The 20,767-nt window shown below is 40.6% G+C and overlaps 1 protein-coding gene across 1 annotated transcript in view; it reads left to right on the top strand.

Moving 5' to 3' along the window:
• LOC135487524 (uncharacterized) overlaps positions 1-19,899 on the top strand; it is a 41,792-nt gene extending 21,893 nt beyond the window's left edge. Inside the window, exons 3-5 of the mRNA XM_064771278.1 lie at positions 2,862-4,170; positions 11,149-11,284; positions 13,707-19,899. Of these exons, the coding sequence (XP_064627348.1) occupies positions 2,862-4,170; positions 11,149-11,284; positions 13,707-16,800 (4,539 nt within the window). The 3' untranslated portion in view covers positions 16,801-19,899. The remainder of the gene's footprint in view (positions 1-2,861; positions 4,171-11,148; positions 11,285-13,706) is intronic.
• Positions 19,900-20,767: the final 868 nt, after the last annotated feature.

Raw genomic sequence — 20,767 nt, 5'->3', positions numbered from 1 at the left:
AAACAGCAACCCTACCTTAGGATATTGGATTAGTTTTTTTGTTCGTTCTGTATTTTCTTAGATTTCAGACAGCTATACTTTCTTATTGTCGGACTAAAATCATAAAGCCTTTCTACACCAACATTTGTCATGCTGGTTGCCCTGTCATGCTGATGAACATTCCTTGCAGATATCAGTTTGTCTGGTTTGCTATGATGATGAGTGTATTGTTATGTCGATATATCATAAAAATATCAGTAACCGAACTGAGCTGATTTTGACAATTAGAATTGGAACTTTTGATTTCCATCAAGTTTACCTTTAATTCAGGTACGAGGTGTGGTGGAGTGTGATCTCCCTGTTAAGTCTGGGGTACGTCCTGCTGCTTTCATCCTGTCGTTCCTGCAAGCCATAGGACTCCAATTACCTCGGGTATACAACTCGACCGTTTCTGCATTGCTTGACTGCGAATGTTTTAAAATTGAATTAAAATGCACTGCAAGTTGAAAATGCTTTTGATCTGGCTTTTGAGCGAAACAAAATCCTGCATGTTGGCAGCATCCCGGGATTTGTCCCCAAAAGTTATCATTCTGCTACGTTTAGATGCATAGAGATTTAGATTCTATTGAATATAGCATAAGTTCTGCACATGAAAGTAAACATAACCATTTTGCATCTAATTTTTAAAACATTTGCTGACAAACAATTAATCGCCCAGGAAACTGACTCAGACTCTGAACGCGAATGTATGTTGAGTACTTACAAAATTGATCATCCCAGGTGTTTCGATATAAAAATATTAGTTCGTGTCATCAAAAGTTTGGATAATGAACATGTGCAATTGTATTGGCAAATGTAGATGAATGCATGGTTAGATGACATTGGTGTGGAATTGGAGTTTTGGAGAGGGTCGGAGAATGATGCAGCGACCGACCGGCTGTGAAATGAGGAGAATATTCATTGTATGATTCAGGCGATGATACAATTGTTCATATGGCACTATTTTGAATACGTACATATGTCAACAATGATGAATCGCTTGTCAGGTTTCATATGTCAAGTAAAGATTGGTGCCAGCTATACGGGTCCAATTAGGCCCAGCGAGTACTCCAGGTGGAGACTGACTTGACAGGGTGGTGTCACTTTCTCCGACTGATGAACCTGCATGGGCTTCAATCTAGGCATCAGTGTATTTACATTGTGCCAATGGTGCTTTGGCATGTTTTTAGTGGTTGATTACACTATGCAGATGAAGCATCAGTCTGTCACAAGGCTGTTCTGGAGCACCTTGTAACTGGCCATCTGAACAATCTGCTTTTGAGACGAGACGTTGCAACCAAAATGCTGCAGTTACAGTCAGTATGGCCCGAAGAAACTTGACATTATAGCTTTAAATGCCTACTCTGTCCGTTGAAAGGTCTGATCATGAACACATTGCTCTAACCACTATATCTCTGATCTCCCTGTGGGACTTTGCTCTGTACACACCCATTTTCAAGCATGATAGCGGAAAAGCTTCATTTCGACATATTGCTTCAATGATCCTTCCCAAGTGCCCAACTCTAAACACCACATATTGCTGGTTTTCACTTTTCAGTATGTTTAGGAGTACTGGCCTCAACAGATTATGTGCATCCTTCAGCCATCGATACCTGTCTGAAATTACTATACAGTTTTTGTCGAGTGGAACCATTCACATCAGCGATGACATGGCGATAAGTGCTAAAAAGCGAACATGCAATGATAGACTAGCATGTCACTTAGCATTGATCAGGTACTAATTACACACAACCAACTGTCCATGTGAATGTTCCTGTGCATGCTAGCCTGTTGTTGCCATTTCATCAGGTCAGATGCACTGAACAAGTTGCTCATCTACCCTGTCTTGGACAGGACTTGGAAGATCTCGAATTTAGGTTACACTGCTGATCAGTGGTCATCGCTCTTTCAATAACCTAAAACTACACTCCTCTAGCATTTTCTTGAGGTAAACATGGTCAAATGTCATCAAGGAGAGCAGGGTGTCCCAAATGGGGTCATTGAGAGGTCTGCAATTGACACCGTGAACGCGGCCTTTTAGAATTCGAAAAGATTTGCATGTGCCTGCATATTCTGTATTGTTCACTGATGGTGGTCCAACATGCATAATAATCGATGTGGTGATCGATATTCAAAATACCCACATGAAAGTACCTTACTCCAAGGGCGTGTTACATTGTGTATTTCGTTCATTTGCCGACTCCAGCTGTTATCAAGTACTCTAAATTTAAGCATCACATCATGCCAACAGGCCCATGTCGTAGAGTAGATGAGCCTGAATGAGATACTGGTAGTGGAAGAAACTAATGTACATGTACTCTGAGACTTCACAACCGCAGACAGAAGTGAAATGAACAATCAGTCTGTCTTAACCTGCCAAGCCCATATTAATATTACATTACTTGCAACTGTAAAACCAGTCAGGAGAGCCAGTGTGGCCTTCTACAAGATCACAGCTCTTGGCCCTACAATAGTTGACCTGATTGAGATCTTGGAGTCAAGCGCCTAGTGTAGTCACCAAGATAACTCTGTGCTGTCATCAACCTGGCCCATTCATTTAGTAGACTTTTGAGAACTAACCAGATACAGTGTTAATTATAGGTTTCAGTTCAGAACAGAGAACATAGTCCTCGAAACGCATGAGATGCCATCTAACTGTATTTCCTTGAACTGTTTATTTAAGCATGCACATTGCAATTCAGGTTATCCCAACAACCAGTTTCTCTATGATAACATAGTAAAAATAATGTTAACCAATCAAATTTCAGATTCCTTAATTGATGGTGCAAATCCTGGTTATATGTTGGCTGATTATTTAACCGTTGTCTTCTTTCTAATTCCAGCCTGCCATACTTGGACTGCTCGAACGTGACAAACAGGACAGAGAGTCGCCATGGATCCGTCCACGATCAGCCGACATGCTCTGTTTCATGAAAGACAACACAAACGTCGATGACCTGCCATTACCCACTCCTGAAGAAGCGCTAAGAAGGAACGCAAAATCGCAACCGTCCGTATTAATACCGGTCGACATCACAGGGACTACTTTTAATCGTATGTGCGAGTTCCGACGGTCCTTGCGAGGGTCTATGGAATATGAGCAACGGAAGAGCAGGAAGCGAAGACGTCGAACCGTATCTGGGATACCTGGTGAAGTCAGTCGGGAGTTGGATGATATGGGATTTGGTCTCTCAGCGGATGGACCGACTACGATTGAACGTTCAAAAACGTTAGATTTCGAAGCGAACGGCGACAACAACAGTTTATTGGATTTTAGAATCTCAAGACACGATTTACATTACAGCAGAGACGAGGTATTTTCAGATAGTCCTGAAAGGGACGAAGTTAAACGAGGGCCTGGGGATCATTCAGTGCATGCACCGGAGCGACATGAAAAACGTAGCTTAAGAGGCAGCTTTAGAAACTTATCATGTCTTGGTAACCGCGCCGAGGCAAGATCACGACAACGATCAACTATCCGGGAACGAGAGAAACGTTCTCGCTCTTTACCTCCTGATCGCCATAAAGCTGAGAGTAGCGCCATCATGCAGAAGGAACCGAAACCAGAGGAGCCTCTTGAGCGAACGATATCTCAGGAGACACTTCAATCTATTTCTAACCAACAGTTTAATCTGGTGAGGTGTCTCAGTTTCCATAAACTGCGGCGGTCGCGGTCCATGTCCGGCAATAAAGACAAAAAAGAAAAGAAAAGACAATTATCTCGTGCTAAATCTCAGGACTTTGACACTTTAAATAGTTGTGAATATAAAACAAATGATAAGAAACAATTACCATTATCTCGGGCAAAATCGCAGGATTTTGATACGATAAATACAGTAAGTAAAGGAAAAAACAATAAAAAGATTCTTTCTCGTGCTAAGTCTCAGGATTTTGATACAATTAATTCTTGTGGATATAAATCTGAGGATGATTTGGACCACGACGAAGGTATCGCAGTCTCTCAGGAAAATATTGCTGACTCCAGGGACAATGTCACAGCCAGGGAGCGTCTGTCTCCCGCTGAGCGGTTACTTAAGAAGGAGAAACGCAAGTCACTTGGGAAGAGGTTATCGCAGTTTTGGTCAAATGTGCAGTTCCGTTCCCATGGCAACAAAAAGAGACCGTCAAAAGAGGATCGGCAATCTTCATCTGGTAAGTTGAAGGAGATTTTGACTGGGTTTGCCCATTACTGGAGTATGCTGCCATCATGTGGTCAGTTGATGTACTAACATCCCATCTTCAAATGCAAGTATCAGCAAACTGACTATTTATTTGATCCTGAATTCTAAGGGGTCACAGCCAGTTTTGCTCCATTTCTCTCATCTGTGCAAGCTTACTTCTAGAAGGATAACACTATCTATGCCATGGTTGTCCTCATTAGACGGACCAGCCCCTTCGTAGAGTTTGTTGAAACCTTCTCACCCATTCCAGTTTTCGTTCTGCGTCTAGCGCAGGATACACTGGAACAAGGTAGAGAAGAGGGACCAGGTTGGACAGAAGCATGACTGACAGGCGAGAATTGTCATTGAGTCAGTTCCGTTGCTTGAAAGAAGTGCATGGTGTCTCTGGCTTGTTCTCTGCCATCTCAACTGGTTTGTCTCTGGTTCATTCTTTATGACGGAGAAGAGACGCCAAAATAGTTCATTGCCTGATCAGAAAATATCTCACTCTGTGGACATGGCATGTCTTATCAACTCCCTGGGTATACCAGTCCCCCTGCTTCTACCTACAGTCCCCCTAAGAGATCCCAAGTAACCCCTCTCTTTCTGCCTGATTTGGTATACTGTTCTCGATTTGGTAATTCCACATTTGACAGATAGATGGCATGAGCTGTACGGTTTGCCCAACTTGCCTGAAAATAGTAAGTTCCAAATTATCAAAGTTATTAATCAAACAATTTCAATGATACAATGTAACTCTCTTATGTTATGGTACCATCGCTTTCTTCTCAAAGGGGTAAAGTTATTTCATATTTCTTGGTAATACGGTACAATTCTTGTTGACCTTGCCACTTCTATGCTAATTCATCTTTTTCTCATTTGCAGCAGTGTTTCCTAAATTTTAATAATATATGGTGATTGATTCATCTATTTCTCTTAATTCATTGCATTAGGCTAATTTTCAGGCTAATTTCTTTTATATAATATTACCATCGTCGGTTGCAGTTCTGTTTATTATTGGGGCATACATTAAGGTCCTCTCTTATGATTGCATAACTGCTCAGGGACAATTCATATTTGCGTGGAGCCATTTATCGTGTTAATGAAAAAGTTACCCTCAGTGTCATTATTATAAGCAAGCCTTTTATATTTTTGATTGAAGTTAATTCAAGTGAAGCCTGCATCCCTTTCTAATTAGATTTCATGTAGGACAAAGAAAAAATTTATGTGATTAGCATTCAAGCCCGCCCAAAATTCTGTCCTTACCTTACTCCTTGCTTGATTTTTCTTGACCGCCCATCAGTATGGCAACCAGAACCTCTAAAACCATCAAGTTTACCCAATTGCCACCATTACTAAAGTGGGCGCTTAACTCTTTTGTTTTGCTTGGCCTGAGCTTTGACGGGTCGTTTCATCGCCTGACCACCAGCTGATCTAACGTCCTGCTCAACTAACCATCCATTATCGCACCTATTAATCTAATATATACAATTGATTTTTATGTGGGCACTGTTTGCACCTTCATAACTTTGATCTAACAAACTTTAATAACAGATGGCTGGGAGGACATTGTATTAATGACCACATTGTACGTGTAGTTGTCTACATAGGCCTATATATGTGTTATCGCATTAAAATGGTGCTACGTCATCTCATCATGTATTCATTTAGGTAGGGATATTTTTTCCTTGTGTTTTCATAATTTATTTCCTGGTAGGCCTATAATTGCTGATCATTTGAATTTCATTGTTGCACTGAATAACACTTGAGCAGCAATTGTATTCAAGTGCTGCATCATGATGATGATTTTGTCGCCGTTTCGAATTAGCTATGGATTATAGGAATGATGGGTAGCATGTCCTCTTCCGCCAAACCATCTTCGGGTAAGCCAGACTTCATTGGCAATTGTAGTTTGAGGTTCAACCATCATTTTGGCGAGAACTCGGATTTCTCACGCAATCGAGACTCCTTCAAAATGACTGAATGCCCATTTAAAACTTTGGAGGCTGTTCTGTGGAAAACTAAGAACATACTCCGTTGAAATTGGCATTCATGTCATTCTGAAAGAGTTATACTTGCTTAAGGAGTTCAAGTTCTAACCAAAATGGTGATTTTACCTATGGTCAATCCTTAATAGTTTAGGATAGAGTGTCTTGAAGACAACGAGTTCTGTTATGCACTTATAATATATGAGGTATTGAAGGTCACAGGTCTTTAAATAACCACAACCATACACTAAACCATCACTATGAAATAACGATAGAATCTTTTTCCAAGTGAGACATTTATGGTACACAACAAAGCACATTAGAAAAATCGGTTAGATTTTATAACTATCAATTTTAGATATGGCAATTATTGGACCCCTTTGATTTGCAACTACAGTATCAAAACATTTAATTAAAGATGGCCAAACCCAGATGTTACACTCTTTGATATATTGCGGTATCATTTGAACGCGTGTTAACTTTGGGCGACAGGTGATAATAATGTGATCATACATGTAGATGCAGCTATAAACTTGACGACATACTTCGATATAGTATTTTGACCTATTTCATATTCGGATTCCATTCAATTGGCAGCCTTGGTGAGTATGCCACTATTTCAAACTTTCATGAAAAGTCAATAAATGGTTTTGACAAAGACATTTCATACTGTATTGTCAATTTAATACTCTATTTTAAACAAATCGAATAGTCGGAGAGTGTTGTATAGCTCAGTTAAGCATATTTTTTATGAATCGTACTCATATAAGTACATTTAACCGGATCTGCATGAAAAGTCACAAATGTATAACAGAGTTCAAGTTTTGCCTATAAATATCAGAGATGCACTTGTGACACTCGAAAAACAAAGAACTGAATCCAGGTCAATTCGGTGGACATTTTTCGGGACATCCTGGTCGATCTGTTCATTTGGCCACACCTCACCTGATATCAATGTTAAAAAAATATGTGATAAAAGAATACGGTCACACTTCTGTTCTTTTGTGCAAAATATGGAGCTGGCACATGACTGTCTTTCATTCTGGTGCTTGAAGTCACAATGATTGGCAGGCCCGAGTAGCTTGGTTTCCAGTCATTTGGGGGCCGGGCAAAACACTTTTTTTCCCTCAGCCCGTTTGAAAATCTGCTAAATTTATTTGCCCCACTGCCCGCTCAACCTTCAGCCTAGATAAGGATGGAGGGGGGGGGGCGATGTTAATGACTGGCATGTTGGTGTGTGTCCCAGAGTGAGAGATTCAAATAGAAAGAGCATATGGACTTGGGGGGGGGGATTATTTTTGTTATTTGTTGGTTGGGAAGTTATGGTGGAGTGGGGGTTAATGAGCGCATGGAATTGTCAAAATTCTTATTGTCAAAGCCCTTGCGTTGGGAGTTGTGGGTGTGATGTTAAAAAACTCCTTATTCAAAATGTGTCTTCATAAAATGACTTCTGCCCCCAATGTTTTGAAAGTTTGGACTTCAGGAATGTAGGTTATGCTGTCGGTGTACCCAATCGTTACGACCTATTGTATCAGAAGGATGTCTTCCAAGAAAGTCGAAATGTTTGATTTTAGTCATTGGGATTAGCCAATCAAGAGTGACTTTAGAACTTATATGGTATGAAGAGGCGGTCTTTTTCAATAAGTATGTCACACGATGACTTGGGCAAAGTCATGTTTTGATAATCCACTGTCTTATGTACACGACGTTTAGTCTAGCTTGGGCGGACCAGAAAACAAGTCTGCCTAACTTGGTGCCAACCTGAACATGACGAGGTCACCAATACGTTTTCTACTATGATCTTGGTAAAGTTAGGATGACTTGGTAATGTTTTGGAAGTCAACTACCTGTGAAGTTCTAGTCAGGTCATAGATCAATTGAATATATTCGATCGAGACGTTGAGGAGACACTGGATATCGTTTAGTTCAGCTTTGAAGATGGTGCCGATGACTTTGGGATATTGTTGATATCTGTGTATATATTTTGCGGACTAACTATCGGTAGGATGTACGTTGATGATCAGTGTTTGTTGTGGTCGCCTTGTCGACGGGATGTTTCGTTCATCACGTTCAAACCTCCTCCAGGTACGAATTCAAGTTGTCATCTCAGCTCAGTGTGACAGGCATAAGGAGGGGAGCAACGGAAGAGGGGGGGGGGGGCAGCGTCCCACAGGAGCATAATATTTGGAATATGGAATATTTATCTAAACCGTAAACTCAGAAATATTTGTGGCTGTTTCATTGAGTGGTTTCGTGAAATCGCACGCTTTTTTTTTACCACCTGGAGGCATACAGTAATTTCCACGATACTTCCCTTTTTTACAGTCATGTCTCTATCTGCTACAGTAGACCTATTTGTAACCTCAGGCAGGCTAAAGACTTTGATAGGAGGCTGAACTTGATCAGCCTTTTACATGACCGCATTAATCTTTTGGCTTATCACTTTACTCTCAGTTCCTGCCACTGCTGAACTTCCTAAATCACTTGAAAAGTGAGACTTCGCTTCCTAATAGACTTAGAGAGAGGTACATGTAAGGCTGAGATTGTGCTAATTTGGTCCAAGGGGAGCTTTTATTAGCTACTTTAGCTGGGTATTTGGGTTAAACATCTGTAACTTGGACTGGTTTATGTTATGAGAGAGACAGGCTCCAGCAGAGGTCTGCTGTGCATATCTCTCTGGGACACCAAGCATGGAAGTCCTCGCACAACATGACCGTTTTCTAGAATGTTTTCCCAATTTTTTCCCTACAAGAATCCTATTATTTCAGGACAGGGGATCCTGTTGTGTGGGAGGGGTGTGATGTACCAAATAGTTTTTTGGTGTTTCTAGGAATATCCCCAATTTGACCTTTTAAAATGTGGCGGAAATTCAAAGTAAAGCAGGACAGTCACAAAGGTTGGTTCTTTTTCAGCAGAGAATATGTTTCTTTCACTCTTGTGTGATGTGGAGTATCATTTTTATGCCCCCGCCAATGCGTAAAGCATTGTGGAGGCATTATGTTTTTCTGATGTCCGTCAGTCGTTAGGCATCTGAGGCATCAGGCGTCAGGTGTCAGGCGTCTGTAAACTTTTCGTTTCCGCTCATTTTAAGGAGAACGCTTTTAGCGATAACCACGAAACCTTTTTGTGAGTTGACCTTTACTAAAGGAAGGTTCCTTTCGAAAACGAGCTCATTCTGATTCTCATTATGCCCTCCAGGGCGGCTTGCTTGAAATTTGTTTCTGTCAATTTCGAGGAGAACTGTTTGTCCGATCAAAATTTATTTTTGGTATGTAGGTTGGGGGTGACTAGAGGAAAGTTCCTTTCGAAAACAGGCTCGTCCCGATTGTCAATATGGCCACCAGGGCGGCGTGCAAGAAATCGGTTTCCGTCAATTTCGAGGAGAACCGTTTGTCAGATCAGATTTATTTTTGGTATTTGCGTTGTGGGTGACTGGAAGAAGGTTCCTTTCGAAAACAGGCTCGTCCCGATTGTCAATATGGCCACCAGGGCGGCGTGCTTGAAATCCGTTTCCGTCAATTTCGAGGAGAACCGTTTGTCAGATCAAATTCATTTTTGGTATGTACGTTGGGGATGACTAGAGGAAAGTTCCTTTCGAAAACAGGCTCCATCTGATTGTCAATATGCTTGAAATCAGTTTCCGTCAGTTTCGAGGAGAACCGTTCGCCCGATCAAATTTATTTTTGGTATTTGCGTTGTGGTTGACTGGAAGAGGTTCCTTTGGAAAACTGGCTTGTTCCGATTGTCAATATGCCAATATGCCAATATGCCACGCCCTGCGTTGCTCTTGTTGCTCTTGTTTATGGAAACCTCATTAACAGGCCAGGTTTTATGGAAACCTTCTTCACAGCCCAAGTGAAAACCTCATTAACAGAACAGATTTTTGTGGCAGTGAAGCCTGGCATATCTGGTTTTGCTATTTCTGGACATAGCATCTGAATCATCCTTACTATGACGCTACACTAGCACTTACTCCACACAGTCCTTTGGCCTATAGGAAACAAGACAAAAAGTAAATTATCAAGGGTATCTTTCTCAGTCTAATGCGATACATTTAGATTAAATCTACTTCCATGAACATGATGAAAGTGTGCACTGTGTCCCAAGGCCTCACTATCAAGTTAACCAAGGCCTTTATAGCAAACTAATTGTTTCATTGGTGTCATTTATTTTCCTCCTGGCATATTTACCATGCTTTTTGTATACTTCTGTGTTCTATCTTTGGTATATAATTTCACAAATTGTTGATACTTATTATAAAGGCCTGTAATAGTCTTATAAACCTCTGTTGTAAAGCATGCTCAACTCTTCAACAGGAGATAGTCACGATCACCTGTATGAATAGTTGATATGATGTGATCCGACTGTATTGTACATCTGTCCATAGATCAAGGCACCTTTGTTCCCGAAGTAACTTGGTAATGAATTGGCCACATTAAACATCAGGGTGAATTCTTCTTCTTTTTTTTTAATTGTATGAATTCACCTTGTTCCATTTGATCAGGTGAGCCGTTTCTCCCCTTTTTTTCACCTGAACTATTTTCATACTGATCAGCTGTGAGAACGTTTCCGCTTTTTTTCCTTTTGGTGCCGAGGAGCCTTTTTTCCCCAGGTCCCATGGTTAGACCATGCTGCTTTCAACGTTCTTTGCCATGTGATTTATGTGATAGAATTTTAGGTGCGGATATAGAGGGCCGTAGTCCTCCTGCTCCCCCACACAGCTCTGAAAAAGATGTCATGAGGTTTTGTGACAGAAGTGGCGTTCTGCCCTCACCCCACCCCATGGGAGCCTACTGTCCCTCTTTCCGAATGTCTTCAAAATGTCTTCTTTTAGAGGTTTTAAGAAATATGTCAACAACTTTATATCAAATGCCACGGTCTAGTATGATCTGCACAGACAAACCAACCTGGAGCATGTCCAGGAGATCATTTCATTTCCATCGGAGTGATTAGCTCTAATTACCCTTTGATTGTGTTTTTAGGTGCTTGGAGTGCAAGCAGTGATAGTGTGCGACAGTCGAGCGGGTCGGCAGGATCAGGACCATCGCCCGATAGAAGCTCGTTCAAGGATTCAGCGCTGGAACTAAGTGTACCGCCTCCACTGGTAGAAACTGACAGGTTAGTATATAGACAGTTAATTGGCTCTTTTCACTTCGGGGGGGGGGGGGGGGAGGAGCTGTGGTACTGATTTATACAGGTTAAAGGTCATGCACTGTCCAAAGCACTGGAAGAGTATCAGGACTAAAGTCGCAACTGATGCTACTCTATAGTGGGGGTTGGGGGGATGCAGTTTACGATGACAACCGCTATGCAGGTCTTCTCCATGTATTATCGGCTCAAGTGACATTGTCAGTTTGAAAAAGAAAAGGTGTGTGTGTGTGTGGGGGGGGGGGGGGGTGCGAGTCCTCTGATGGTTTAAGAGTGCCAATAATGATGCTGATGATTTGCCAGAAGAAAGGCCAAGGAGGGAATTGTGAAAGGTGGAGCTTCATACAGTTCATAGAAGGTCAACTAGAAGTTTATGAAAAAAATTCACTTGAGAGGATAAGATAATAATGATGTAACTAATGTGATGACCCTCGTGGGCAATGAACTTAATTGTGAAGGAGGTGTGTATTGTGAAAGTAGTGCACAGTTATGCTCAATTATTGCCCTCTCCTTTAAGATTTAAAGGGACAGTGGCCTTAGAATATTCTGATGCTGACACTGGCCTGAAAAAGGTTTTTGCTTAGGCCTTCATATGAAGAATTCAGATACGAAAGCCACCAATTATACACTTCAGGTCTTCTTACACAGTGACAAATTTATTCAAAACTTGACTTCAGTGGAATTCACGAAAGCCTATCAAATTATTCATACTATTATTATTCAGCCATTTTCGAAATAAAAACAGATAATCAAGCCTCTGTTTAGGTGTTTTTTTAACATTGTGTAATACAGCAAATTATCATTATTGGCCTATTAGGCCTTGGTCGACATATCTAACATAGGCAGATAATGGGTCTTTTTAGGCCTATCATTCGGTATTCAAACGCTTATGGATTGAGGAACCCGTAGACCTTCACTACAGTGAGTACCCATCGTATATAGGCCTACAGGCGTTAAACGAGTTTGCAACCACAGCCTAAAACTTACTTGTATGACTTGGAATATAAAATGCAGCAAATCGCTCATTATTACAAAATTTAGGTTAAATAGTTTTTGATTGGTCCCAACTGTGATATTACCTGAAACAGAATCATATGACTGATATTTCATTTGATGAATTGAAATCTGTGTTCAAAATAGGATTAATTTCGAACAAACAAGGAAAAGTTGATTGGTGACATATCATCTGTGGAATGTTTTGCTGATTTCCCGTTTTTTTCCTACATTCTTGATAAAGGGTATTTGTCAAGAGAACAATGTGGTTATATCACTGAAGTACGTCACTGAGTCGTTGTAAACAAGTTCGTTTGGCTTCCTCTGATAAATAAGGATTTCGTGGTTCACATTCTAGGACACACTGTTTCAGGCTTGATGATTACTTGAATGTTGCCATTTTGTGATTAGCGCTCATCGAGCCAGTAGAACGTTGGTGTAAAGTTTGTTTTTTCTATGAATATGAATTTGTTCAGCATGTATATATATCAAAGGTTCCGTTGCACTGACATCAACTTATTTGGATTGTCAAAATTCTGGTATGAAAAGCTGTCCTTTCGATAACAATAAAGTATATAATCATGGTTGTTGGAATGGATTCACACAAAACTTTTCCACCTTTTCTGATTAATCTGATTAATTCCTCTCTGCCGCCATCGCAAAACCAGGTGAGGTCGTTCAATATACGTGATAACGCATGTGACGCCATTAGACCAACTGAGCAATTATCATACAGAACTGGTTGTATGATGTAACACATGGCTTAAAAATATGGAAGTAGATACCACCGTCACCACTAGGCTTAAGCGTTGTGCATGTTCGGTTGAAGTTTGTGCGAGAACATGAACATTGTGGTGACCGTGCCTGTAGGCCTACTAGCTGTCTGGGTCGTCATGTAATGCTGTTTGGATAGACCGAAGTTGGTCAGGTCATGTTGGCTCAAGACTGTTCTTATTTCTTAAGAATGTCACAGCCAAGCTATTTCATTATTCTGGATTGTCATTTATTTGAGGTTCTGGTTGAAATGGCTAACCCAAGACTGGTAGAATATGTTGCCTATCATGAGAATGGTTTCTGGGCCATTTCTGCAAAGGTTTTTTATCAAAACACTTGTTGGTATCTAAAAAGCCGCTGTCTGTTTTTTTAATCAAAAACACTTGTGCCGAGACTTTTGAAAAATGACCCGATTTGAACCTAAGATAAGCAAGCAGCTACTCTTTCACAACTACTTGAACTGGTTCTTGTCAGATGAGCTAAGTAGGACAACATCGGTATAGGAGGAGGGGTAAATGAAAGCATGACACCTTCTATCTACATGATTACTTTTAGTATTGCAGTGTCCATAATACTGCAATGTTACATAAAAGACACCTCACACTGTCTCCTATCTATCTTTCAGGGTGAGCCAAAAAGGGTCTATCCATGGATCGCTTATGGACGTACGCCGTAATTTCACGGCGATGGACTCTGATGCTTGGTTGAAACAGACCTTAGAACAACGCAATAAAACAAGCCGAACCAAGGAGATACCAGTCAAAGACCTAACCCAGGCCAACTTAGAGGCACATGATCTGAGAACACTCACGGATAATGGCGTTGTTATTGATGAAGAGGAGTCTTCCGAGTATTCTGTCGATCAGGAAGGATTTTATACGAGTATGCACACGGATAGTGGACTTAACAAGCGACATTCTATGCATTCTGTGCTAAGCGGTAATAGTGCTAAAGATGCGACTGAGCAGACACGGTATATGTTTCGTAGTAATATGACTTTAGATAGTGTGATTTATAAACCCAAGCAAGAGGACAATACAATCATGTCAGAAGGAAAATCAACCGATACGCTGACTGCGGAAACGCCCGGTTACTTGAGTATGAGTGTAGTTTCTAAAGGTGCTGAGATGGTGCCACCTAGTGTGCCTGTGCCTAACAAAAGCAATGTCGACGATACTTTGCTGAATAAGAAGAAAGTACCACCACCCCCAAAACGTGTCTCGACTCTTAACCAAAGCATGTCTTCTGCTGATGACTCTATAGAATCTATCGATGGTGCTATTGCTATGCCACCTATGGACAGTTTTGTGACTCCTATCCTTATGCCGCGTTCGTTAAGTGCAAATAGCAGCCTGAACAATAGTAAAAATACGTTGGCCTCTACTGAGTCCGAGTCCGACCACCAGCATATTTATGCTCGCGTCAAGATGAAAACAGCGATAAACACTTCCATGTACCCTTCAATGTGCTCTGTGACCCCTATGGGCAGTGATGATGAGACTATCAGTTTACGCAGCGAATCCCGCTCGGATTCTGACTTCACTGTTTCAAGTATTGCGACGCCGTCGCCCCTTATAAGTAGCGCACCATCACCGTGGAGTAATTTCAAATCGCCGTATTCGACAATTGACAAGTATAAAAACCTAATGAAGCAATCTAGTATTGTGGAGAGCACGCCAGTTGCCATGGGTGGATATAGAAGTCATACTCTGCCGCGTAAGATGTCGTTTAAACAGTTTGCGCTGAAAGAAACGGAGGAGGAGAAGCGTAAGAGATGGAGCGCTGAAAATAAATCAATCAGCAGCGACGATTCTGGTGAACATTATAACTCAAATTCATGGCCACGGTCACCACCATTTAGACAGAAAAAGATTGCTATCCCAACGATTGAGAGTAGCATCACCGAGAGCAAGGACGAGGCCCCAATGATTCCTCCCAAACCAATGATCGTCAAGTCTGGCTCAAATGATTCACTCAAGTCCAACTCCTCCGGTGGCAGAGGGAGCGGAGACCTCAGCTCCATCACGGGAAAGGCGACCATGAAACCGATACCGGAAATCAAAACATTCAGTCAGTATCAGGAACTTCTTAAAGGTGTCTCCCCTGAGCAGCCTGATGGTGTGACTGCCGCTGAGAGTATGCTGTCGTTGTCCTCGTCCTCCTCTCAGAGCACAGGTATCTCGAGCATGTCGAGTGGAAGTGGTAGTGGCTCAGAGGGTACTGTGCCAAGCAAATACCAGCATGCGATTACAGTACGGCCAAAAACTGGCAATCCCGCGCAGATACTTTCACCTACGGATCGGCCACGAATGAGTCGGTTGGGTTCTATTGATAACCAGTCTAAAGTGGAATATATCAAAGTGCGTGAGCCAATATACGCGAATACGTCTCGAAGTGGAGAGCAACGCGCTCTGTATGCAAACTTGAATAATAGACCAAGCATTTATGCTAACTCCCTTGCCAAGACGAACATTTATGCTAATACAAACACGCATTCTCATATATATTCCAATAAACCGGGTTACGCCAATACCGCTAATATAGATGCAGAACAGACCTCTCCTGTCAATAAAATCTCACCGCCGAGACCAGAACTGATTTATGCAATAACAAACGTTGTGAAGTCGGAGGCCACTGTCCCGAAATGTATTGAGCCGCCTGCTCCACATTACGCCACCTCGAACCTTGTTAAAACTCCACCGCAAACTACTCAGGGTGCAACAGACTCTGCTGCTGATACGAGTTCTGGCTACATTCAGATGTCCTGGCCAGAAAGCAAGGTCGAGACTGACTTGAAGCGGGTGTCGTCTTTTATGGGTTCAAAGGGCAAGAACGAGACAAATAAATCTGACTATTCCACTCTTGGTTCATTCGCGGTCAAACAGGATGCTGAGAAATCATTCAAAATGACTGAGGATGCAGATAAGTGTGTTGTTCTGTCGCAGTCCGATGAGGCCGCTCCTAACACTAGTGGCACCATGCCAAAGCCTTTCCAGCCGGGCAAGTTCTCGATTGGACCAAGCACATCGCAAAATAAGTACGCAACAATAGGAAAAGGGCGTAAATTAAGCATCGATGCAAATACTGTGGCTGGAGGTGGTAAGTCTAGTTCAGGTGGTCCTGTGATGAGCACTGCTGCTCTCGTTGAACTTGCGAGAAGAAACAGCTCTCCTTCTCTCACCACACAGTATAATTCTCCCCTGAGCAGACAAGTCTCTGTTCCGGACACTATCTTGGCCGAGCCCTCATCCCCTGTTGAAAAGACATCACTAATTGACTCAGTCCAAGGATTAACCACCAACAGTGACGCTTCTTCAGTGGTCAGTCAGTCCGAGTCGAATAATAACTCTGTTTTGTCTTCGCCAAATAAAAATAAAGGTCGTCTGAGTCTTGAATCGGGGCTCTCCAAGTCCAAGGACAGTTTAAGCAGCACCAAATCTGCAAAAGCAAGGATTAGTTTAGATAGTATTTCAAAGCCTGCACCGCTGACGGAGTTGGATTATTTAAAGCGAATGAAGTCGTTATCTCCCGGCGACGGGCAAGAGGATTTACAGAAGTCACGTGACAGTATCGACGAGGTTGCGGTCATGGACATCCTGGATAGTATCCGCAGTACGATCAACAATATAAACAATGACAAACACAATGAAGCCACCTCAGAGCCGACGTCACCGACCGCCGTGGTGACAAAAGCACCGTTTTATGGGACAACAGTTTAACTCGATACCATGATAACTTATTTTGATATATGTGACCCGCTCTACCAAAACTAGGCGCTTGTCGCATCTGAACTTGACAGGTTGATACCGGACTTGTTGTTCATTTCCCTATTGTAGACCTTTGGTGAAATGTAACCAAATCAGTTTGTAATAGATTTCACAAAAGGTCTACAATAGGGAAATGAACAATAAGTCCGTATCAACCTGTCAAGTTCAGATGCGACAAGTGCCTAGTTTTGGTAGAGCGAGTCACATATTTTGATGAAAGTTTTATAATCATTCTAAAAAATTACACAAAATCAAGAAATAAGCTTTTCAGTGCAATAATGTTTTCCAGTGTATGAGATGTGGCTCTCACCCTCCCTAATCATCTAATTAGTTTTAACTGCAGTTTGTCTAAAGAAATAATGTCATTTTAATACATTTAATGTGCTTTTATGATGATATTGCCTGTGTGGGCTGTGATGGTTGAACTCTATTTGGAGGATTACAACATCATTTATGGGCTTATTGTGAAATCGGCACGGCACTAGACAAAATTAGATTGCTGTTAAAGTTCAGTGTGCTCATCAATTGGTTCATCAGCTAAATCAATTATCTGTTTGACAGTGTTGCCATCTTCAGAGATTATGATAAACTAGAATTTTGAAGGCTCTACTCCTAAACTTTTCGAATAAGGAGTTGTCTCGTGGTGGAGATGCTGAGCTGTATGAAAAGAGCAGGAGCTGAGCATGATATTGTTATCCTGCGAGACAACTCCTTTTCACTTTCCTTTTCATATTTCGTGTTTATTTGTAGGTGCCTTCCTTTCACTTCACATGTTTTTCCTGCCTGAAATGGGTTATTTTAACGAGCATTACTTGACTGGCTGACTTGATCACACCACTGTGATCGAGTTATTTAATTGATCACACCGATGTGATCAAGTCAGTCACTCAAGTCTTTACTTTATCTGTGGCCTATTCATCATTTTCACTGGCTATCAATCGTTTTGGTTGCCTTTGTTTTTGAAAGAGACCTGATAGAAATTTGATGCAGATGTGCACAGCAATGGACCCTTGGTGCTTTCTACCAGGCAACCAAGATAGCGATCGCCTGGTGGATCCACCAAATTCTTGACAAGTTGCGACTGTTTCTTTGTGTTGTAGTTGACTTGCCATGGCTGAGTTTAATGGTGTTTCCTAAATTTAGATGTAGACTAGGTTAGAAAAGGTCAGCTTGCATCTAGTACCTGATCTACATACTGACGGTGTTGCTCTGATCAGAGACTGGAACAACCACTTTGAACTATTCTGATGGCTCCCGACTGATTTTGCAGCATATTCCTTAGTGCGAGCCATCATCATTCAGAAGAATATAATGCAGAATCGGCCAGGATCCATCACAACTTTTTAACAAAGAACAGTATTCTGGGACCTGAGCTTCGTTTTAAAGTTTTAAAACATCCTGACTGAAGTACTTTAGTAGCGTTGGATCACAGGATACATTTTAGGTTATTTTCTGTTAAATTTAGATTACATTATGTAAGCAGAACTAGATGACGTGCTTTATTAGGACAAGGAGGTTTCTCTATGTAAATAGCTGCATTTTGTACTCGAGAATCTGGTCATAGAAGCTTAGAGATATGAGAAGAACCTTTTGAGGACCAGTTTTTAAAATATTGTATCAAAGTGGAGTTGGCATAGTTTCCTTGTATTATTTGGGTGACAAATTTGCACAGACAAGGTGATGGAATTCAAACAGAAATTTACCTCAAAAACAGTTTCTCCAGAAAAAATAAAAAATCTTGAATTAATATAGGGATTTAATTTGGGATTATAAAAATATTGTCTTTTCAGCATGGTGTACAGGAGTACTGACAGAGAAACTCATTGCATGAGAAATTCTTGCCTTAGAAATCACCTGTCAGGGTTTCCGCCAGTATTAAATTTGAGGGGGTGAAAAAAAAAAAAAATTCTAAATTTTGTTTTTCTTGTAAAGGGTATATGACCCCTCCTGAGACGTTTTTTGGCCCTAAAACTGCTACAATTAGCTCCCAAATGCTCTTATTTTACATATCAAATCATGAAAATTACTCATTTGACAGTAAAACAAACTATAGTGCTCAAAATTAAGGGGGGGATATCCCCCTTGAAATATTTTAGGGGGGATGAATCCCCCCACCACCCCCCCCCCTGGTGGAAACCCTGCCTGTTCTGTGTGTGTGTTTCATGGGGGTTTGATCTGTACTAAAGAGGTACGTAATTTAGATAGTGTTTTCCATTTTATGATCCTTCATTTGTACATGTAAATGTATTTTGTATATCTTTACAAGTCATTTTATATATTTTGAGGTATCTTATAGAAAACAATACTGTAAATAGAAAATAGCATATTCACATTAGGTAATTCATACATTTCGTCCAGTTCTCTAAAAAAATTCACTACTCTGAAACATCTGAGTTTTAGTGACTATGGCTGACCATAATTATGACTGAGTCATTTTGCTACAGCTAGTGTTTTTGAAGTCTGTGTTGTTGTGATTGGCAGCACTGAATTTTGTCTGTCACTCAGTAACATATTTTATTTATTCACTTCCCTTTTTAAAGGCCTACGCCGTTCGTTAAAAACTTTGAATTTGTAATTGAATTTAAAAATGTCCAATGTCCAACATTACCGTTGTGTGGACAGATATACAAATACTATGAATACCAAGTTTAAACAAATTTGTATTCACAATAACTGCACTACGGCATTGTGTATTAGTGGATTTCTATTTAACTGGACCACAAGTAATTACGAACGGCGTTCCCCTTTAACAAGTTTAAAATATACCTTGGATGTGATTTCGGGAATTGATACCAAACTGAGGTATTGGTTGTCTCACCTAGCGTAAACTGTTGTTCATTGTTATCAAGGTGTTTTCAAATTATCAATTTGGACATAATTACAGTGAGCCAACCATTTTGTTTATTAAATTCACATATGTCCATTGTTTTGGCATTGATGAGGGATCAAACTAAGCCAGAGTTCGTCCTATGCATTGTAAATAATCATGTTGTCGTCATTCTTTGTACAGTTTGAATGTAAAGACAAAATAAACATTTTGCCATTGGTAAATTCTTTATTATTGTTTATTACCCAATCGACAATGATCGAGAACGATTACTTTGTTCTCTACACAATTAGAATTGGAGACAATGATCAACCTAATTGCATATGAAAAGAACAATTGACTTTGATGAAGTAATGTATTTACTTATCACTAACATCACAACTGGACATAAAAGATCCAATGATCGACCTTCCTTGCATTCGAGAACAATTCATCAAACGATTTCTTTGTTCTCTATTCAATTAGGATTCAAGACAATGGACGACCTAATTGCATATGAAAAGAACAAATGACTTTGATTAAGTCATGTGTTTACTCATCTTTAGCATCACAACTTTTTAGAAAAGATCCAATGATCGACCTTCCTTGCATTCGAGAACAATTTATCAAACGATATCTTTGTTATCTATGCAATTAGGATTCAAGACAATGGACGACCTAATTGCATATGAAAAGAACAATTGACTTTGATGAAGTAATGTATTTACTTATCATTAACATCACAACTGGACATAAAAGATCCAATGATCGACCTTCCTTGCATTCGAGAACAATTCATCAAACGATTTCTTTGTTCTCTATTCAATTAGGATTCAAGACAATGGACGACCTAATTGCATATGAAAAGAACAATTGACTTTGATGAAGTAATGTCTTTACTTATCATTAACATCACAACTTTTTAGAAAAGATCCAATGATCGACCTTCCTTGCATTCGAGAACAATTCAATAAAATATATCTTTGTTCTCTATGCTATTAGGATTCGAGACAATGATTGCATATGAAAAGAACAATTGACTTTGATGAAGTCATGTGTTTACTTATCACTAACATCACAACTGGATAAAAAAGATCCAATGATCGACCTTCA

Source organism: Lineus longissimus, chromosome 5 (genome assembly GCF_910592395.1).
Source record: "Lineus longissimus chromosome 5, tnLinLong1.2, whole genome shotgun sequence".
NCBI classification, from domain to species: domain Eukaryota; kingdom Metazoa; phylum Nemertea; class Pilidiophora; order Heteronemertea; family Lineidae; genus Lineus; species Lineus longissimus.
The sequence above is the reverse complement of the archived record's forward strand: the minus strand, read 5'-3'. Positions and strand labels throughout refer to the sequence as shown.